Source organism: Emydura macquarii, unplaced genomic scaffold (assembly GCF_026122565.2).
Source record: "Emydura macquarii macquarii isolate MOO-44397 ecotype Brisbane River unplaced genomic scaffold, CSIRO-AGI_Emac_v2 contig_320, whole genome shotgun sequence".
Classification (NCBI taxonomy): domain Eukaryota; kingdom Metazoa; phylum Chordata; order Testudines; family Chelidae; genus Emydura; species Emydura macquarii.
Window position 1 is genome coordinate 10,058,183 of NW_027130457.1, and position 23,610 is coordinate 10,081,792.

The window sequence follows — 23,610 nt, forward strand, 5'->3', positions numbered from 1 at the left end:
TCAGGTACTCAGAAGTCAGTCATCTCACACGTCTGACTAAGCCAGGAGATGCAGGTTAAAATGCTAAAAAGGCAGCCCTTCTTTGACTGCTTTGTACTCTGTGAACCCATAAAATTGACAGCATGTGGAGTATGCATCTTTTCCCTCTTCCCACTATATATTAGAGGGAGAGAGAAGTGGAGAACATTTACTGAGTGTTTCCAGGGTTGTTATAGGGAAGAAAGAAAAGAGTCAGAATGAAGGTAGAGTCTGGGAGGGGCTAGAGGAAGGTTGTTGGAAGGGTTAACAGTTATACCAAAATGTAGTAACTGCAGGATTAGAGATAAAGAGGGCAGTATTAGGGAAATATAGGTATATCACCTAACTTTGTTTGAGCTATACATCATAAGTAAGTTTGGAAGGATTAAATTCTTATTGGTAAATATCAGTAAACATTGATTTCATCATGCACACAAACTGATGGTAAAATATTTCTGTCAATAATAATAAAAATTTACAAATAGGGACCATAGCAAAAATGCTGCTTGAAAACTCAGTACAGTTAGATTTAAAATTATTTGTTAAATATTTTGACATACCATTGATGTTGATAATGTGCATTTTAACAGTTATAAAGCTTGAACTTTTGCATCGCAACGCCTTCTGTCATTAAATAATTATTCTCTGATCACCCTACTCTCTGCCTTCTGTGTAACTTCCCCCAACTGTGAAAATTTAAATAAATAAAAATTGTTTAAAAAAAAAAAAAAAAAGCTTAAAACCCATAATTTTGTGTAACTGTGAAAATTTAAATAAGCATCTAAAAAAATCTTTAAAAATAGACCTTGATATTATCCATTGAAATTTAAAAATAAATAAATAAAATCAAATTCTGCCTAATCTGATCATAAGGCAACTCAGGGAAAGGACAGAGCAGTCAAGGGGGGTGTAAAGGTCAGAGAAGAACAGGTCCTTACTCTCCTATATCAGGGTCTATAAGCCTTGAGGCACAGGACATAGTTTTACTGGTTTGCCCCTGAAATCATCAAGCAACCATATGATAAACTGAAAGGGAGAGCCAAAGAGGCTCAGAGAAGACATGCCTTCTCCAAATTAGACAGGGGCTAGACAGAACTTGGCATCTTTGCCACTGAGGGTCTTTCAAAGGATCATCAAGTCTGCTGCCTCCTCGGGTACAACTTTCTAAGTGCTTTTATGCAACAGATTACAGGACAAGTTAGTTTCCCTGTAGTTAGACTCAATATGAAATTTTGCAGGAATTGTATGTGTGGAGAATGTCCCATTTGCACTGGACATCACAGATAGCAATGGACATCCCTCTGAGTGGAACACAGGTAAACAATGCAGCCTATAAAAATAGAAAACATAGATATTCCAAAAGTATTATAACTGTACATGATGTAGTAATAGTGTTTGTCGTTGTGGTGGCTAGGTACTCAAGTTCGTTCAATGACTCCTGTATTCTGTCACTATCTCTGCATTTTATTGGCAGAGAGAGGCCTCTGGTGTGTTTGCTCAGTATCTCGGGGGACAAGGAGGAGGTCATTTCTGCAACTATGTTGTCAAAGTCTGGGCTTGTGTAGCTTCTCCTCTTCCGCTGTTCTCTCTATCTTCCCACCCTCTGCGCTAGTCCCAAATTTTGTGAGTTTGGCTGTTTTGAGGGTGTCTGAAGATCCATGTCTCATACCTCATTAGTATAGCACCCACCTTTGAAAATACCCATATAAGTAATTATCTTGTAGGCAGCCAACAAAGTTCTGGTGTCACTTTATCTGTGGGGAGAGGCTGTTACAGACTTACATACGTAGGTACATGGCACTCTTAAAATGGTACTTCTTCAGTGTTGTCACATAAGAAACATGCATTTATACAGTATTTCAGCAGGCAGAAAAGCTGCATAAGCATTTCACTCATTTGAGGTCCATAATATTAAGGTGGCTGTCTGACTTTATTTGTTGATAAGAAACATCTTGAGAAGAGGAGGTGAAGATAGGGTTGTCTGCTTAGATATTGATGTTGTGGAATCAAAGAATTAATCATAAAATTGATTAATAGAATGCCTGGTCTGAAACTGGTCATAGAAGGCCTGGCCTGAAGTTGTAGCCTGAAACTGAAATAGAAGCCCCAGGCTAAACCATTAACAGAATGCCTCAACTGAAATTAGGATAAAGGTGTTAAAATCCCACAAGAGGTCTCTGAGCCACACCCGAGAAGCAAGTTCTCTGTTATGAGCCTTAAGCCTTATTGAAGTCTGAACAGACTTCACCTGTTTCGATAAGTACCAGTACCTGCCCCCCTTTGTCTTACTGGCCTCATAGAAACTCACTCCATACAAATTAGCATTTGAACAGGTATTGTGTAACCACCCATCTTCGGGTGTTAGCCAGGGTCCCTGAAAACTACATTGTATACTCAAGAGCACAGGACTTATGAGGAGAGGCTGAGGGAACTGGGCTTGTTTAGTCTGCAAAAGAGAAGAGTGAGGGGGGATTTGATAGCGGCTTTTAACTACCTGAAAGGGGGTTCCAGGGAGGATGGGGCTAGGCTGTTCTCGGTGGTGGCAGATGACAGAACAAGGAGCAACGGTCTCAAGTTGCAGGGGGAGGTCTAGGTTGGACATTAGGAAAAAGTTTTTTACTAGGAGGGTGGTGAAGCATTGGAATGGGTTACCTAGGGAGGTGGTGGAATCTCCATCCTTACAGGTTTTTAAGCTGAGGCTTGACAAAGCCCTGGTTGGGATGATATAGCTGAGGTTAGTCCTGCTTTGAGCAGGGGGTTGGACTAGATGACCTCCTGAGGTCCCTTCCAACTCTAATATTCTATGATTCTATGATTCTATGACTCATTGGGCGTTCCTGTGAGGGCGTCTGGTGTGCCCCACTGTGCATTGTGATTGTCTTTCTTGTTAAGTATAAACTGTTAATCAAATTCCACTATATGATCAACATGTAAATGAACCTAAGCAACCCCTATATAAGTCTTTTGTATCTGGTAGCCTACATTTGCCCAGCATCCAGACATGCTGCTTGACTTCCCTATATCCACCTGGGTTTTCCCTATGGCTATAGTATTCCCCATAGCTATGGTTCTGTGATTGTGTGCGTGTGTCACAATTAAAGCTGCACCCGATCCAACTCTAAAATGTAGCAGTGTGATTCTTTTCCATGACAATGTGGATAATGAAAACATTCACAATTTAGTTAGATAAAGCAAAAACTAATTACAAGTGGCATTAACACTCATGCTGCAGAGCATAAACCAACTACTAACTGTCTGAGGTAAGGAAGAGGCTTTTCTTCCTATTTTGCATAGTTGACTTTTATGAGGATTTTATACCTTGTTCTGAAATTTCTGCTGCTAGTCACTGATCCAGTGTTTGCAGTTCCTGTATTCCCACTGACTCCTTCTTGTGGGGGACTCTGCTTCAAGGGCCTCTTCATTTGTATTCTTTTCTGGACTTCAATCATACATACCTTCCATAGGATCAATTTTTTACTTATTTATATCTGTGATGAAGTTCAAAATGTGACTGTGTATGCCAACCCTGAAAAGTAATAAATTTGATTTAGATAGATTGCTGGTATTACAGATATAGGCTTTCATGATAATGGGATCTTGGCATTTCTACAACCCTTGTTACGCATCTGAACTTTCCACACATTACAAGTACAGTTTTCTGAATACGCTGTTTATATAATGATGTTTCCCAATATGAGTGTTACTTTTAGAATACTGTATTCTTTTTTCCTTTCTCCCTCATAAAATGCAAGGACAAATATAAACCCCCATGAACTGACAAAGATTTGTTACTACTTGATGCTTCCAAGTATCCAGAAGGGACAATATATATATATATATATATATATATATATTTCACTATGGTAAATTGGTTTCTCAGAAAAAATACATCATTCCCTACAGTATGGTACATACTTCCAGAAAGTAGATTTCAGCACAAATGCTGCCCAATTGATGCTGAAATATCATTTTTGGTTGTACCAGCTTCTAGAGCTTTTACTGCTAGAAATGTTGTTTTTAAGCTGAAAGCTGATGAAGAACTGCAGCAGTCGGTACTGGTTATTTCAATAATTACAAACATATATTTTATTAATATTCATGTTGGATCTAATGTCACAAGATGAATCAGGAAGCTTCAGGTATCTTTAGAAACAAAAACTATGTTTCTTCTTTGATAATGAAGCTATTCTTTTTCTCTCCTTAACATTTTTATTGCTTTAATCACTAAAAACGAAAAAAATATATAAATAAGTTGCAAGCAGTTAGAGTGAGTATACACATTACAGTTTTAATCTTTGTATTGTGTAGAGCCGATCAAATAAGTGACAAATAATTTATCTAATTAATATAGTTCTTGGCCCATTAAGGCTCCTTTAAATGAATAATGAATTCACAATTCGACCAGTCCAGGGGAATCCTTATGTCAGCTGTTATTCCACTTTCTTCCCAGATCCCCTTCTACAATATAGTGGATTTTGTGGCGCAGGATATAACTGCATCTGGATGGTTCCTGGCTGCTGGAGTGAGCAGTCTGAGATTGCTCAATTTTTCAACAGGAAGTGGCATAGTCCCCTGCTGGCTTCAGAATGAAGGCATACAAAAGTGGCTTAGAGTCATCTTTGCCCGCACCTTCCCATCTGCTGGGCTTATCAGGGATTCAGCCCAGAATGTAGATCATAACATTTAGCAGTAGATTTTAAAGGGGGAACACCACTTTACCTTCCAGCCAAGATGTTGTACTCCAGAAATGTTTTGCAATGTTTCAGTTAAGTTTTACTTGAGAGACTTGAAAGGAAAGAAGGCTTAAAGCTCCCAGTTCTGTTCTTAAAAGTGAGGGGAGGGAAAGGACTGCAGAAGTCACATAGGAGACCTTAAAGATTATGGTTCCTTTGCAGCTATAGCCTCCAAAGTTTTAAAAGGGGGGAAAAACAAAAACAAACAAAAAACTTTATTAAATGATGTTGGGGGTGACAGGTGGAATGGGGAGGAAGAAGATGATTAAAATTATACTTACATTGTAAGCTGTGGTAGGGACCATCTTTCTATTATGCACATGACTAGGGCTCCTAAGTGCTACCAAACTACAAATAATTAAAAATAGTAAAATAAAATGTCCTTCTGTGATTCAGGGACACCTTGATGCCAAGTAGCAGAGGGCACAGGGGGTACATAAGGTTTTACAAGGATCCCCTAGATCAGAAATCTGTATAATAATTCATTAAAAGATGGAATGTGAGGTCTCTACCAAGAGTAAGTAGCTCACTGGTCATAATAATCATTGTGAAATGTATGGATAATATTTAAGGAGTCATGTATCTATACTGAAAATTATATTCTAAAGGTCTTGAGTTAAGGCAGGTAACCAGGAGGTCATTTTGGGTGCCTCCATTTTTGAGTGTCCAACTTGAAGTGTGTTAAATTGAGCCTATTTTCAGAGGGTGGGTGCTCAGCGTTGCTTCTTTGAGTGATTGCATGTGTCCATTCTACTTCAGGTTTGCGCACAACCTGGGCACCAAAGCCAGATATATTTTCCCGTAGTGGTACTTGTCAAGGCAGTGCATACACCCTTCACATTCTCGTGCTCCCAGCCAAAGACAGAAAAGGGTGGAGCCATCCCAACACCACTTCAGTTTCTTCTCACTCACGGCCATGGTCAGTAGATGGAGTGGATTGTGTGATCTTGCCACACAACTCTTCCTTTTTTCTCTCAGAATTTATCTAAAACTTTGTCATTAGTTGTGAGGGTTAGTTACAGTGTATAGTAGTTGGTACTTCTGTTTAATTGTTCTATTTTTACTTTGGGTTTTGGTTTTTTTTATGTGTTTCTGGCATCCACAAAGCCTGATACCAGGGTTTGCCCAGACATAAATCCTTTGAATTTAAGCTCCATTCTGACTGTAGGAAATCTGTCAGTTCCTCATTCCCACTGCCTAAATTGCTTAGAAGAGGATCACATCATTGACCCAGGTACCAGCTCTGGTACTTTGAGACCAACTCCATTGCCTGGGCCTGCCAAAGCATCAACTTTTTCCTTGCATGCTGCTATCCCTCTAACACTCTTGGTACTGACGACACTACAGGCATATGCAGAGGACAAGGACCTCTTCTGCCTCTCAGTGCCAGACTCCCCACTACTTCAAAAGGTAGATGTTTCAGCACCCCTCTGCTTCTTTCAGTGCAAAGACTGGTACTCTCTACGCCTATAGCACCAGCTCACTCAGCACCAACTTAGATACAGCAGCCATTGGTTCTAATGACTCCTAGTAAATCTTTGGTGCCCCTCCAGGGCAGATGTGTAGTACTGTCAATGGGCAAGCCCCCCAGTTCTTCCCCTGGTACCAGTACTTCAAACTGTTCCAAGTCTCTGACCCCTTCAACACCACCCAGTACTGCACCTCTGTGGCCATCAGATTACTTCTACTCCTTTTGTCTTCAAAAATTGTGTGGCAGTGATCTCTGCAGGGCCCCCACATGGGGGGGAGAGGAGGGTACACTTTACCGGGGCCCCATGAGTATGTGTGTGGGAGGGGGTCCATGTTACAAGTTTGTACCGGGCCTGGAAAAATTATGCTTGGGCCGTGGGTCACTGCACATCTCATAAGGACAAGCGCCCCAACTAGTTGATCTGAGGGTGATCCAGGCATCAAGTAGAAGCTAAGCACTGAATCTTTTCAATGCTTTTTCATTCTCTGGGTATGTTGAGCCAAAAGGACAAGTCAATGCTGTTTTTGGTGCATAGGATTGTGTTTAAAGGAGAAATTCTTGACTCTAGTGATGCAAGAGTATACTTACCTGAGGTCAGATTTCAGGGAATGTTGGACCTGTGCAAAGAACTCAAGGCCCATCCTTATACAAAAGTAAGGAATTTCTTGAGCCTTCTAGGACATGACAGCTTGCACATATGTGTCGCAGCATTCCAGACTTCACACCAGAGGCATACAAAGTTGGCTGAAGTTTATATGCTGTCCTTATCATCCACTAGACTTATTGACTCATGTACATGCAAGTGTCTTGTCATCCCTAGATTGGTGTATGGACCCTGCCAGTGTATGAGAAAGAGTCCCATTTTCTCTGGCTTTGATCTCCATGACTCTGGACCTGGATGCCACATTTCTTGGATGGAGAGCTCACCTGCGACACCTCCAGGGGCAAGGACTTCAGTTGCATCAAGAACTCTTTCTCCACATAAATGTTTGAGAACTTCAAGCAATTTGCCTGACATGTCACCTTCACCTTCTGCACATCAAAGGCTGTACTGTGCAAGTTGTCATGGACAACATGGCTGCTATGTTCTACTTGAACAGACAGGGATGGGTCAGGTCAGATTGCCTTTGTCAAAATACCTCTTAGAATTTTTAGCTTAAAAATGCCATGAACCTCAAAGCCTTTCACTTCTCAGGTATTCAGAACCATCTGACAGATAATCTCAGCAGAATATTCATGTAAGGGACCAAGGCATAGGCAGTCTGGCCTAGTGGTCACAGCTGGGCTGGGATCTGCATGTCAGGGATGGTAGTGTCTGAGCAGGGATCAGAGAAATCACAAGAGCCATGTTCAGTAAGTGAGAGTCAGGGTCAGAGTCAAGTTAGGGTCAGAGAGTGGGAGACAAGCTGAAGTCTGGAGTCACAGCAGGACAAACTTTTTGAGGTTGCCCAAACATCTTCCTGGGGCAACCCCGGAGGTAAATAGCATGCTTGGCCAATCAGAGAACCCCAGGGTACTGTCACTCTGCTCCCTTGGGTAGTACTTCCCGCAGCACTTACTCTCCATAGTACTCCCTGGATGTATCTCTGCACAGCCTCCTGGTGGCACTGTAGGAACATCAGCCATCCTAGTGCAGACCAGGGTTCTAGTCCATGGACCCTTACGATTTAGCACAAACCACAAAGGGTCCCTCAGGACATAGGTAGTCAAATCCATCTTCTTTACTTGGAAAGTATCAGAGAAAGATTTGTTTGCTATGTGACTGAACAGGGAAGCGTCACCTGTTCTGTTCTGGGAAGGTCACAGCCCAGGATCTATCTCAGATGCATTCCTTCTGTCATGGAAGGACAAGTTGCTGTACACCTTTCCTCCTGTTCTCTTGATTCCAAGCATATTAGTCAAGCTTAGGCAGGATTATGCCATACTAATCCTGATGACTTTGGCCTGTCTGAGGCTGCATTTGTTCTTGGACCTCGTGATGTCTTCATCAGTGACCCAATAACACTGCCTCAAGTCACCATGGTCAGATGCTGCATGCCACCTTCCCAGCCTTCCTCTGACAGGTTGGATGTTCAATGGTTGACACCTCAAAAGGCTGAGTGTTCACAGGAGGTTCAGACATACAGTACTTTTAAATAGTAGAAAAACATCTATTAGGTACTCTTACATGATGAAATAGAGATGTTTCTCTGTATGGTTGCAGAAGAGAGGTACTCCTACTGTGAAAACTTCTACTCAGCTTACACTGGACTATTTACTTCACCTAAAGGAGAAATGACTTTCCATAAGGTCCTTGAAGGTACGCTTTGTGGTGATTTCTGTTTTTCATCTTCCTATAGAGGGAGAAACTGTGTTTTCTAGCCCAATGACTGTGTAATTTCTAAAGGGGTTGGACTGGCTTTTTCCACCTGAGAGTGATCTTACACTCCCTTAGGACTTAAACTTGCATCATTCATAAGTCTGCCTTTTGAGTCTATGGCTACTGATTCATTGTTGCATCTCTCCCTGAAGGTAGCATTCTTGATAACTATTACCTCAACCAGGAGAGTAGGAGAACTTTGAGCATTTCTGCAGACTCCTTGAATACAGTCTTCTTTAAGGACAAGGTTTATTCTGTGGGTTTATGGAATCCCTCTTCATATAGTTGACATCATTAAAAACTTATATTCCAACTTTACGTGTAATATTGATCACAGTCAGCTCAGTTTTGAAGTCAAAACGGGAGTACGCAAGGGTGTGTTACATCTGCAATCCTCTTTAACATTGCCATTGATTGGGTAATGTGGAGTACAACAGAAGACATGCCAAGAGGTATTAGATGGACACCCTGCTCATCCCTTGAAGACCTGGGCTTTGTAGATGACCTTGCTCTCTTATCACATACCCATCACCATGTACAAGAGAAAACAACCCGACAACATATACCACCAGAAAATTGGACTGAAAATCATGACTTGTAATATTGCCTCACCATCACCAGTAAAGATAGAGGATTATGTTCTCACTAATGTAGAAACATTCACATACCTGGACAGTACCAACAGCCAGGATGGTGGAACAAGTCAGGATATTCAGAACAGAATCAATAAAGCCAGGAACACCTTTAGGAGCTTAAATACAGTCTGGGAATCAAAATATAACATCAAAACTAAACTCAAGATTTATCAGAGTTGTGTACTTTCAACACTAATTTATAGGGCAGAATACTAGGGAATGGGAAAGTATGACTTGTCCAATCTGTCTTCATTTCATACAACCTGCCTCAGAAAAATGTTCCATATCTTGTGGCCCAGAACCATCTCAAATCAAGATCTATTCATACAATGTAGCCAAGAAGATATGAGCACCATCATTACAAAACGGCGTTGGAAATGGATTGGCCAGGTGTTTTGGAGGGAAGTTGATTCCATCACCAGAATATCAATAAGATGGACACTGGAAGGCAAGCGAAAACGAGACCACCCAAAAACATCATGGCAAAGAGCTGTGGAAGCTGAGCTGAAAAATGTGGGGCACAATTGTGGAACCATTGAAAGACTTGCTAGAAACAGACAGACAGTGGAGGAGCTTCATTGCTGCCCTAGATGCCAAAGTCATAATGGGGCACAAACTAACTAACTTATTTATGACCCCACTCTAACTTCTGACTAAAGTGGTTTTGGATTTCCACCTTAACTAGTCCATCTATTTAACAATCTTTTCCCAAAGCCTCGCTCTCATAGGAATGAGGAGAGGTTCCATACTTTGGACATTTGCAGGGGATTAGCCTTGTACCTGGACAAGATTAAACTGTTTAGAATGTCCCCTCCACTATTTGTTTCATTCTCTGACAGGATGAAGGACAGACAGCCTGTCTCTTCTCAGCGAATATCATCCTGGATCATATCCTACATATGTCTGTGCTATGGCATCACTAATTGTTCTCCACCAGAGTGGGTTTCAGCACATTGTAGAAGAACACAGTCAGCATATGCTGCATTCTTGGATCATGTGCTCATCAATGAAATTGAAGAGCTGCAACTTGGTCATAAGTATTACATTCATTAGTCATTATGCTATCTCTTAAGCTTTAAGAATGGATGCCAAATTTGGGAGAATGGTGTTGCAGTCCTTGCTAAGATGGACTACAAAGCCCTCCTTTCCAAACTGCTTATGAGTCACCTTAAGGGCAGTGGACATAAGCAACCACTTGAAAAAGAAAGAATAGTTACTTACCTGCTCTCTAACTGTTGTTCTTTGATAAGTGTTGCACATGTCCTTTCCATGACCCACCCTTCTTCCCATCTAAGTTGGAGTCTATACTTACTGGATTCTGGTATGAAGGAAGTGAAAGGAGGTCAGGGCATCTCCGACCTTCATATCTTCATAGCTTTGAGAGCACTAGCATCCAGAGAGTGCATGTGTCGCCCTGATGGGCTCTGCTGTGGGGAAAAATTCTCTTGCTTTGGTGCATTGGGTGTGCACAGGCCTGATCTGTAATAGATATGTGCAACACATCTCAAAGAAGAACAGTTTAAGAGGTAAGTAACCATTCTTTTCTAAAAGTCAGGTAATTTTAGAGCTGTACTCAAAAGATGAGCATCCAATGAGTGATTGAGGCACCCCAAATCACTATTCACTTTTGAACATTTATGCTCCTATTTTTCAGATGCTTGCCTGAACCAGTGCCACAAAGACACTTTTGTACCAAAAAAGAAAACATATAAATATGTATTAAATACAAATAACATTCTTGTCTACTGAAATTGCAACATATGAATTTTTTCACGTCATGCTAATACAATGAAGCGGAATGACTGTCTTATATGCAATGGGATACTTGAAATAGAAATATTAAATGAAGGGCAGTGGCAGAAGGTTATAGCAAGTGAATCATAATTACAGCCCTTTATTTTGTTTGTTTAGCTTTGTTTTTTGCAAATGTGAAATAACATGAAATAAAATGAAAACCAATGAATAGAACAAACTGAAACACTCACCCTGTAGCAGCAGCTGGCACGAAGGGTTGCAGTGGCACTCACTCAAATTTGGCCTGCCTGCCCCTCCATCGTTTATGATGGAGAAGTAGCTGGGCCAGACTTGAATGACTATGACCCCATGCACTAGCTCACAATACCCAGGGTGGGGAAACGAGACTCAAACTTCTAGGACAGGAGCCACTGCTGCAGGGTGAGTGCTGGGTAGGCTTGCTCTGTCACCCCAGGATCTCCCTCCCACCTTATGGATAGAATGGATAAAACAAAATAATATGCAATTCCCAAAATATAAATTGAAAAATTATAAAAAAATAAGAAGAATGTCACAGGGCTCTAATCATAATTATGTTTCCATCCTAGATTACAGGAGGTCATTGTTATGCTGATGTTTTTCTCCATACTGTCTTGGTTTAATTTTGGCCTGGAATCTTTTGTGTCTCTTTAATATTCATCATCTGCTTCTATATGTATGTAGGGAAAAATTCTGCATGATACTAAAAGCGTCTACTAGGATGCTGAGCATCCTCTGATTTAGTGAAAGTTGATGGGGCTCAGCACCTTCCAGGAGGAAATCAGCCTCTCATGGAATAGGCCCATGAGGAATAATTATCTAATACAAACAAACAATGGGTGAAATAGGAGCTATATAAATCTGTTAAAGGAAAACTGTCAAAATGAAAATCATATTTCTCTGAAAATGTTACAAATAACACCTAGGATGACTATAACTGAAAGAACTTAGCAAAAGAGAGAAAATAGTAGTTTACTTTTTGCATTTGACAGTGTGTGGAGTCACTTTTACTGATCTCCTATAGAATTAGTAAGGCCTATATCCTACAACTCAATTCAGTCAGACCCTTGCATTTATGGAACTCAATAGAGGGTTGTGGTCTACGTTAGTCAATTTATTTCTTGCTGAAAAGATCTTTCTAAGAAAAGGAAAATTTATATTTTCTTAAGGAATTTTAAAAATTAGGAAAGAAAATCCAGAACATACTATTTTAAAGGATGCTTTATTTTTAATTTGACAATTTAAAGTCATATCAGATTTTGTTTGAGTAAGCATGAATGCATCCAGTTGAGGGATTGGGCTCTCGATTTGTAACTAAGAAATGGTCAGTAATGTGCAATGAAATTAGAATTTACAAATAACAAATCTAAATATAGTACATTATTTAACTAGGCAAAGGTGATTCTGTATGGGTTTTTTTCCAAATTGCGAATAGATTAATATCCTTTGTAATGGTGTGTAAGCTTTTAACAAATTCATCAAATTATGTCATTAAAATGGAGGACACTTGTCATTAAATCTGCTACTTGACATGTGAGAGTTATAGTATTTCTGTGTGTAGTAATCTGCACATGACTGGAAAATACAACATTTTCATAATTTCTCACAAGTGTTCAACTTCTTTTGACCACCCATTTTTTATTATTTTATACTTGGCACAGTATATGAAAATGAAGTATGAAAATGGTTCTCTTTTTCACAAATCAAAGACAGGTACATCAAATGTGTTTGCTTTCAATGTTTCATTTTAAAATAATATAAGGTGGACCAAGTCACTATTGTCCTTTTCTTTTCTTCTTATACTTAATATCTGTAAATGTTTCATGTGAATTTAACGCTCATGAAAGCTGCTTGATTGGAAACCACAGAAATCGTAGTCCAGTATTTATCTACATATTTCATTGTACGCATGATTTGTCTGCCCACCAGTTTGGGAGAGAGGGTAATGCAATCTTCATACGAATTCCTTTTTTGACCCGAGACTGCCAGCTAGCTATTTAATAACAGTTGTGGTGGTGGTCACTATGTAAACATCTGTCTGGTGGAAACTGGACGAAGACCATGATCTTATTTCATATTAGGCTGATACTAATTATTTTGGACGGCTCCATTTTTGGTACCATGAAATGCTTTTGTTCTAGTTTTCAGAAGTGACAAGTACACTTCATGTGGAGTTGTGAGTATTCAGCACTTCTGAAAATAAAGCCCAAAGTGTTTCAGGTTGGGCTACCAAAAATTGAGTAATCCAAATTGGTGGCTATTTTTGTAAATATTAACTCTGTCCATGTGCTGGATTTGAATTTGTGCCCTAATCATGAAAGACATTATGGCCACAATTCTGCATGAGCCCATTCCTTTTCAGCAAAGCATTTAAAGGTGCACTTAACTGTAATATCATTGACTTCAATGGGACTTAAGCACAAGCTCAACATTAAGCATTTGCTTAAATGCTTTGCTGAAGTTGGGTCTTCATTACATTGCCAGTTCCTGGAGGCATGAATACCATCTGTACTCAATCAGTAGTAAGGGCTTATCTGTATGATGACTTAGTTTGCAGCAGGCTGGGATGTAAATCTGAAGTGCTACAGTGTATCTTGCATTAATTCTGTAAACCTTGCTGCCATTCACTAAAAAAATTCCCTAGTGCAGAATGTTTAATGCACAGCACCAGAATCCACACGGACAGTCAGTGCCTGGCACTTTGGTGTGCTGTAGATTTACACATCAGCTTGCCATGCACTAACTTGTCAGATGGACATGCCCCAAGGCATAGATATTAGATGTCTACATGTGGCTGGAAATGCAAACAGAAATCTATAACTTTGAATTTATTAGATGTAAATGTCGAGCATCAGGCAGGATTTAATAAACATATTTTGAAAAAAATATTTATTTAAATAAATGTAAGTTAGACAGTTATCAGCCTTGTGTTTTGTTACTGTCAAATAAAGCTTATATCTAACCCAAATACTTTTCCCATACAAAAGGAAAGTCCTGAATTTAATTTCCTTACGTGCTTGCTCCCGGCACACTGATATAAAGATATGCATTCAAGGCATTCATAAACTTACCTAGCACCTTTCTGCACAGAGAAAAAAGATTGAAGAACTAAAATCCATTTTCTTATTAAAAAGTATATATTTGTAACCGTACATGAACAAAGAAATAGATCGATAGAGGTAACTATTAAAAAGTTGGGGTTTTTTTACTGGCAGGTACTACTCATAATATCCTATTGCCCATGATAAAGTGTGGGAAATAGATGTTCAAACTCATAATATCCTACCCACATATATAAAGGTACAAGAAAACTTTTTAACTGTGACTACTGTAGTTGAATCTTTACACCTGTAGTATTAGGAACAATTTACCAAGGTTCGTGGTGGATTCTCCATCACTGAAAATTTTTCACTCAAGACTGGATGTTGTTTTTCTATAAGATCTACTCTAGGATTTTTGGGACATTCTGTGGCCTGTGTTATAAAACAGGTCAGACTAGTTGATCACTATGGTCCCTTCTGGCCTTGGAATCTATGTATTACCATAACATTGCTTATCGCTGAGTACCTTAAGCTTTTCTGACAGTTCTTGACATACAAAGGAGGAATAGAAAGAGCATGCATAGAAGTGAAGTGTACTTACTACACATATTATTACTCAATTTCCCTTACCTACCATGTTTTCTTCCACAGCAGAAAATATACCTATGCTATCCTATCTAGTGTATATCCTCATGAATTTCCATCATTCCTATATAATCTGAAACAATCACTGTTTGCAGCTTGATCAATTCTAAGTATCATCACTAAACAGGGCTAGATTCCTGCTGCCAATCAACACCAAAAAACTCCCATTAATTTCAGCTGGAGTTATGTAGGCAAAAGAATGATATCAGGTCCTGTGAATTGCAGCTGAATTGCACATGACCTTTCTGATTCCTGGTTCAAACTTCATGCTTCCTAGATGTTTTTACTGCTCTTAAAATTAAAAGATACTCCACTCTTAGGCTCCCATTCCACAAACATTTATCTATGTGCTTAGCTTTACTCACATACCCGGTCCTATTGACTTCATTGAAATTCCACGTCTGAGTAAAGTTATGTATGTGCATAACTGCAGGATCAGGGCCATAATCTAAAAATAAAATGTGTGTCTTTGAAACGATATATCTTCATTTCTAAAAGCAACCTTTGCCTCTTCCTATATAAAAATGAATGGAAGGAGGGGGGAAGCAGTTATAGAGGAGGTTTTTAAAATGTTACAAGGCAAATAATTGTCTCTTGAAAGAGCTGTTTGTTTTGTTTTAAATCGATGATTAAAAATGATAGAGAGAACACAATTTATAATGAAATCTTTTATATGTCGATAACTGATTGGAAGTGGATTTTTTTTCTAATTTTAATGCTGTCCAAATTATCCATATTTAAAATATTTGTAGGAAATGAACACATATGTTATATTTGAGATGAAGATTATTGTTTAACATTCTTTGATCAGCTTCATCATATAAAGTAGATTTAAATCTGAGTGGTAGTGCTGTACTACTGAGTTTTTCTAAAATTTAGTGTTTTTTGTATAATTTAGCCAAGATTTGTTTCTTTTCTAATTTATACTTTGTTTTTACAGTTCAACAGAAGAGCAGTTTCATTGGCAAACGCAAGGTAAAGTATATCTTGGTTGGATTCTGTCTACATATATTTCCCCAATAATATCTGTGTTATCCAAAAGAGGACAAAGAATTAGAAAAAGCATGGATTTTATGTGCTTGCCTTCATTAAAATTGTTTATTAATTGACAGCTTTTATTATCCTGATAGAGAAATAATAGTAATTGGTGCTGACACAAATAGTTGTAGAACAGGAGAGTATAGTGTACAGAGTTTCTGATTGTGATCAGTGTTAAAAATGTCTCAGTAATTAAACCTGAATTTTCTCAATTTGCTTATCAATAGCAAATGCCATACTTTCAAAGAATGGGGGAATGGATGTAGGTGCATTTTTCTGGGCCTGCACATTCCAGCCTCCTTTGAAAATTAGACCTTAAACGTTATCCAACCTCATAACTAGCAGTGAATTTTTAATTGCTTCCATTTTATTGTTTTTTATATTTTGTATTTTCTTTATATTCTTTAATAATTGTTATAATATTTTATTACAGACGGTCAGAAAGATATAGAGGATGAGCTCACAACTGGTCTCGAGCTGGTGGACTCCTGTATTAGATCACTGCAGGAGTCAGGAATACTTGATCCACAGGACTATTCAGCTAGTGAAAGTAAGTTTCCAAGAACTTGCCTTTCTTTGTCTGGAGCCTCAGAATCTAGAACTACTTATTCAGAGTACTTTATTCTTTTAAAATGAAAGTACGTTGTGTCATAATGGTTCTTATTTCATTTGTCATTATTGGCAGCAGGCAATATAGATTGAATTATCTCTAAATGTGCTTATTACCTACTTTCTTATGTGGATTACAGAAGCTATGGACAAAAAGCAATATGATTTTTGTTAGATAACTGTTATTTTAAGGAATATATCCCCTCATATTGTATGGTTGTGACATCCAAGAAGGTCATATTTCAAGACTTCTGTGTCAGTATTAAAAGACTTTTAACCAACAGGAATACAGTATGCAAAGAAGACAAGATAAATTGTATTCTGACTGGGTGAATCTTCATAATTTCTGATGTCACAATTTCAATACACAGCTATGAATTACTCAATAAGGCTAATATTTGGAAAAAGATTGCATGACCTTAAGCAACCCAAGGGATGGCCTTCAAGATGAGTGATGAGCAGATAATGAGCATCCTGGCAAAGGTGATGGCTGGACTTGCCAAAAGCACCAGAGCACCCTTGAGACTTCTGTCAAAGGAGGTGGGCTATGGTTGTAGACTGGGTGCTGAATGACCAAACTGTATTTTCAGACCTGTGCAGTGGGTTAGCTGGGTCCTATGTGATAACCAGCTGCTTACAAACTAGTTATGGTTCAGGCCTGCTTTCAATCACTTTGGAAACATTAGGGTAGTCTCATTTTGATTTGAAAAGGAACATGGTAGTCATTGTAGGAGAGTAAAGAGTTAAAAACTGTACAAGTCGTCAGGCCTAAATTACAGGGAACGGGGTCATGGCAAGGGCAAACCTTGTTTCTGTTAATTGGTGTGAATTTTAGTTAAAGTCTGTTATCTCTCTTCTTCTTTTCCTCCCTTCCTGGCCATTTGTGCTGGAAATAAGGCTAATAAAATCATTATAATCACTTCTAAGTAAGGTCTTGGTGGGAAAAAAGCATTATCTTCCTTCTCCCCCTGATGCCTTTACTGCAAAGAATGTTAGTGTAAAATTTATACATTTTGAGGTGATGTGCCTGCCCTCTGTATGGTAATCCTGTAAACAACAAACAGGGGCGGGTATAATTGTATTCATCATGTAGTTCTTAATATTCATTTTTTAGGTGTCAGTGTAACCAAATAAGAGTCTATGGGGAGTTGCTGAAAGTGTATACATTTACATACTGTTATGGATAAAAGAATTGTAAAGTAATACCCTCGTTGCTCACTCCCGGCGTGGAGGTGGAATGAGCAGACAAAGGGTTCCATCTCCCCAGTCCACCCCTGGGACAACCTGTTTGGTTATTTCTAACAATCATCTTGTTGAGGCCAGGATTGGGGAGGGAGACAGATTGGCTGAGGAGCCAGAAGTGGAGAACAGGGACTGAGTGGGCAAGGAGACTGGGACTGGGAGAGTGAGATTAGAACTTGCTGGGCAAGGAGACTACGACTGGAATGAGAAGTCTGACTTGGACTGGCTAGATTTGGACAACTGGACTAGTATGAGGAACACAGAAGTCAGGAAGGTAGCCTTAATTTGTTCCCCTTGTGCATATGCATTATTATACAGTCCACATGCCTCCTGCCTTATTTAGTGCACAGGCTGGACCTGCTCTCGGGATGAATTAGAGTTTGGGAAATGAAGGAGGATGTAGTCTGGAGGACCCCGGTGTCAGTTATAGTGTGTAGTGAATGAGGCAAGGGCCTGAAGGAAGAGAAATGAAGATCTCATGTTTAAGGCAACTGAATGCTGCCTTGGAAAATTAGATTCTATCCCTGTCACAGAGTTTCTGTGTGATGCTGAGCAAATCACTTAAAAAGACTTTTCACGGGTGGTCAGTAATTGTGTGTGCCTCATTTTCTGGATGTCTGACTTGAGAGCTTTGGGTCTGATTTGCAGGTGCTGTGCACTTGCAGCTGTGACTGAAGTCAATGGAAACTGTGTATATTATAATTAAAAAAAACCCAACGAGAGACCTGTAGCACTTTAAAGACTAATAAATTTAATTTCTGCAGGAATAAGCTTTCGTGGGCTGCAACCCAAATAGAAATCAGATAGGGTGTATATATACATCCAAGGGTAAGGAACAACAATGGGGTGGGTAGGTGTTAGCAAAGTCCATTCAGTTAGATTAGATGAGGCCTAATTCACAACCATTGATTAGAAGGTGAGAATGTGTATGAACAGTGACAATTACTTCTTGTAATGAGAACCATTCCAAGTCCCTATTCAGACCCAGTTTGATTGTGTCAAGTTTGCATATGAGTTCCAGCTCTGCAGTTTCTTGTTGAAGTCTGTTTTTGAAGATTTTTGTAGAAGTAAGGCAACTTTCAAGTCAGCTACAGTGTGTCCTGGGAACCTATCCCTGCAACAAACCCTGTTGCCAGCTCTGCCCGTACATCGACTTTAGTGACACCATCACAGGTCCTAACCACATAAGCCACATCATAAGGAGTTCATTCACCTGCACATCTACTAATGTAATATATGCCATCATGTGCCAGCAATGCCCCTCTGCCATGTACATTGGCCAAACTGGACTGTCACTATGCAAAAGAATAAATGGACACCAATCAGACATAAAAAATTGTAACATCCATAAACCAGTCGGAGAGCACTTCAATCTCCCAGGACACTCTGTAGCTGACTTGAAAGTTGCCATACTTCTACAAAAAAACTTCAAAAACAGACTTCAGTGAGAAACTGCAGAGCTGGAACTCATATGCAAACTTGACACAATCAAACTGGGTCTGAATAGGGACTTGGAATAGTTATCTCATTAGAAGAAGTCATTGTCACTGTTCACACACATTCTCACCTTCTAATCAATGGTTGTGAATAGGCCTCATCTACTCTAACTGAATGGACTTTGCTTACACCTACGCGGCCCATTGTTGTTCCTTACCCTTGGATATATACCCCCTATCTGATTTCTATTTCTTGCATCTGACAAAGTGGGTTGCAGCCCACGAAAGCTTATGCCTGCAGAAATTAAATTTGTTGGTCTTTAAAGTGCTACAGGACTCTCGTTGTTTTTGCTGAATACAGACTAACACGGCTACCCCTTTGGAACTGTGCATATTAAGTGCTATATAATGGTAACTAATTTGAAAAATCAGGTCCTTGGTGTCTCAGATTGGGTACTCAAAATTCATGGATACTTTTGATTTTAATCTCATGCCTCAATTCCCCATCTGTAAAATGAAGATAATAACAATCCCTTTCCTCATAGGATGTTGTGAAAATAAATTCATTAATGTTTGTGAAGCACTCAGATGTTGCAGTGATGAGTACAATAGAGAAGCCCATGAAGAAATTAATAATAGTTCTGTCTTCAGAGCTGGGTTTTAATAGTGTGAAGGAAATAAGGCCTGAAGCCATCTATTGAACAATGAGGATAAAACAAAATATTAAATGGTTGCTCTTTCAGTGAGCACCAACCACCCTGTGCACTTCACAAGGCAGGGGCACTGTAGAAAAAATAGTATGTGATCATGTAATTAAAGACTATCATAATGCATACACAAAAGGATGCCAACTTAAGAGGATGGCAACCTTAATTGTCATTTTCTAACTTTTTAGTACTTGACTTCGCAATCTTAATAATGAAACATATATATGTATGAGAATACACTAAAGGCCTGGGCTGGGAATGTGTCTGATCTGCCTTGGCAGCCCTTGGTTTTTGTCAGGCCAGATGTTTGAATTTGCTGTATCAGAGGCTGCCCAGGGATGTACCCAGTACTGACTTCCCCGTGTGCTTCTCTGACCTGAGTGTATCAAGTAGAACAAGCCAGTCTATCAGTGGCTGTTCCTCAGGGAGGGATTAGTATGTCTGTGTTTTGAGCAGCCTTTATATTACCAGCTTTACACATTCCCTGCTTCCCTCTGAAGCTGTTGTGAGAAGCAGCTACATAGCAGGCAGCCATTGTAATACACTCCCTAAATCCCAAAGATCACTTCACATGTAGTACCTGTGTATTAACAAGTGTGAGCATGGAAAAAATGGCTAAGGGGATGTGGATGTCAGCCACAGGAAAGGGAAATAATGCAGGGAAGTAGCTGTGTTGGTAATTGATTGTGGTGTTCTGTATTTACCTTTTGCTGATGGTGAGTCTGAATAAGTATTTGACTGAAGGGTTGGAGTGCAGTGCTCATTTATTTTTTAAAAGTTCCAGGCTGTTCTAAGGAGGGGACCCATTGGATATAATGTAAGGTATAAAGACTGGCAGATTCAGAACAGTGATGTTACTCTTGGGAGCTCCTCTGCTGTGGTGTGCCTGTCCCGATGCTCATCTCCCTGTGCCCTCCCACCTCAGGAAACCAGTGTTTAGCAGAGTGCTGAGTCCATCAAAACTGTCTTCTCTCTTTCAGAACTAGTCCTGGGATCACTTTGTCATTATGTAGTAAAGTAGTTGTTGAAAATGTAATAATTGGCAATCATCCTGCACAAGGGAAATCACTGGTCTCTTTCACATTCCAGCTTCACACTTTGTGGCTGGACTCAGGCTCCCACACTAGCGGCCGCTGCACTGACTTTGTTGGCTCTATTCCATGCTTCTCTAAAGGTTACTGGTGTATCTTGGTAATTTGTGGATTCTCTAACTGAACGGAAATCTCTCTCACACAAGTCTGCACAAGTGATGTAGCTGCTGACAGACTGCTCTGCAAATTGGTAATACAACACGGGAAAGCTCAGTGCCATGTTTCTGAGTGAAGAAGTCAGTTTACCAAATTGATTTATCCAGGTACTAAAATGATCCCCATCTCAATAGTGTCTGAGTGCCACCCTAGTATTGATTAATTTAATTCCACAACATGCCTGTTGGGTAAGCAGGTGATGATACACTTATTTTTACAGCTGGGGAACTCAGGCACAGAGAGATTATCTGAGTTGCCTGGGGTTATTTAGGAAGCCTGTGGCATAGCTGAGACCTGAATCTGTATCTCTTGAGCTCAAGTCCAGATCCTTAGCCACAAGATCACCCTTCCTATCTTTCACATTGCTACAAATCCAACAATACCAATTCACATCACCCCAAATCAGATGTGACCTACCAACCGTATAGGATTGATCTGTACACTAAGGTGTGTCAGATCCTCTTATGAGGCTGAGGAAGGGCACAAGAACATAAGAAAGCCATACTGAGTCAGACCAATGGTTCGTCTAGCCCTGCATCCTGTCTTCTGACAGTGGCCAGTGTCAGATGCTTCAGAGGGAATGAACAGAATTGGCAATCAATGAGTGATCCATCCCCTGTCGTCCACTCCCAGCTTCTAGAAAACAGAGGTTAGGGACACTCAGAGCATGTGGTTGCATCCCTGCCCATCCTGGCTAATAGTCATTGATAGGTTCATGGAGGATATGTCCATCTAGTTCTTTTTTGAACCCTGTGATAGTTTTGGCCTTCACAACATTCCCTGGCAATGAGTTCCACAGGTTGACTGTGCATCGTGTGAACAAGTATTTCCTTCTGTTTATTTTAAACCTGTTCCCTATTAATTTAATTAGGTGACCCTCGTTCTTGTACTATGTGAAGAAGTAAATAACATTTCCTTATTCACTTTCTCCATGCCAGGCAAAATTGTATAGACCTCTGTCACACCCCTCCTTAGTAGTCTCTTTTCGAACCTGAAAAGTCCCAGTATTTTTAATCTCTCCTCATATGGAAACTGTTTCATACCCCTAATCATTTTTCTACCCTTTCTGTACCTTTTCCAATTCTAATATACCTTTTTTTGAGATGGGTTGACCAGATCTGCACACAATATTCAAGGTGTGGGTGTACCATGGATTTATATAGAGTTAATATGATATTTTCTGTCTTATTATCTGTCCCTTTCCTAATGGTTCCTAACATGCTGTTAGCTTTTCTGACTGCTGCTACACATTAAGTGGATGTATTCACAACGACTCCAAGATCTCTTTCTTTAGTGGTAACAGCTAATTTAGATGCCCATCCTTTTGTTGGGATAGTTGGGATTATGTTTTCCAATGTGCATTACTTTACATTTATCAACATTGAATTTCATCTGCCATTTTGTTGTCCAGTCACCCAGTTTTGTGAGATCCTTTTTGACTCTTCGCAGTCTGCTTTGGACTTAACTATCTGGAGTAATTTTGTACTGTCTGCAAATTTTGCCACTTCACTATTTACCCCTTTTTCCAGATTATTTATGAATATGTTAAACGGCGCTGGTCCCAGTACAGACTCCTAGGGGACACCACTATTTACTGCTGGCCCTTCTGAAAACTGATCGCGTATTCATATCCTATGTTTCCTGTCTATTAATCAGTTATTGATCCATGAGAGGACCTTCCCTCTTATCCCATGGCAGCTTAATTTTCTTAAAAGCCTTTGGTTAGGGATCTTGTCAAAGGCTTTTTGAAAGTCTAAGTACACTGTATCCACTTGATCACCCTTGTCCACATGCTTGTTGACCTCCTGTTGTTTAGTCTGCAGAAGAGAAGAGTGAGGGGGGATTTGATAGCAGCCTTCAACTCTCTGAAGGCGGGTTCCAGGGAGGATGGAGCTAGGCTGTTCTCAGTGGTGGCAGAGAACAGAACAAGGAGCAATGGTCTCAAGTTGCAAACGGGGGAGGTCTAGGTTGGTAAATATATCCTTACCACTATACTTTTATTTTTCAAGCATGGTGTCACAGGGCTGATACGCCCTGTTGCCGGTGTCAATTCACATACACAGGGAAAGTGGGGAAAAGGCCGTGGGTTTACGTCTACTCTGTTAGGTTCTCTTCCAGAACAGTGAAAGCACAGTCCAAGTCGCTGGGGGCCACCTTTTCTTCTGGGTAGTGTGGCCTAACGGTCTGAGTTTGCAGGGCAGCCCTGTAATCAAGGCTGCATGGCCTAATAGCCAGAGTCAGTAGCTTGGCCTCCTTGTCAGGGCAGCGTGGCCTAATAGCCAGAGTCAGTAAAGCAGCCTCCCTTATCGGGGAAGCCTCTTTGGTGGGAGTCAATGAAGCAGCCCCCTTCGTCAGGGCAGCGAGGTCTAATGGCCAGAGGCAGTGAAGCAGCCCCTTTGTCTGGGCCACATGACCTAATGTCCCATTGGGGTACTGGGACACAGCCTCTGGGGTGCAGAACCCATGGTAGGGGGGCTGAGGCTCACCCTGCTCCTCTGAGCCTGAGCCCAGGGCCCTGTCAGTGTCAGGGTTATTGGCCACCGAGTCAGTGAGATTCCACCCAGAACATGCTGAGAATGATTCTGCTGTTCCAACTCTTACAGCCCTCAGGCTTCCTGGGCTACTTCCTAACCTGTTGTCAGTGACACTCCACAAT

The 23,610-nt window shown here is 40.2% G+C and overlaps 1 protein-coding gene across 3 annotated transcripts in view; it reads left to right on the forward strand.

The window, feature by feature from the left end:
* Nucleotides 1-23,610, forward strand: part of CTNND2 (catenin delta 2) — a 1,025,780-nt gene that overhangs the window by 558,387 nt on the left and 443,783 nt on the right. For all 3 annotated transcript variants that reach the window (XM_067570033.1, XM_067570040.1, XM_067570046.1), the window contains 2 exons: nt 15,616-15,650; nt 16,147-16,263. In XM_067570033.1, the coding sequence (XP_067426134.1) occupies nt 15,616-15,650; nt 16,147-16,263 (152 nt within the window). The remainder of the gene's footprint in view (nt 1-15,615; nt 15,651-16,146; nt 16,264-23,610) is intronic.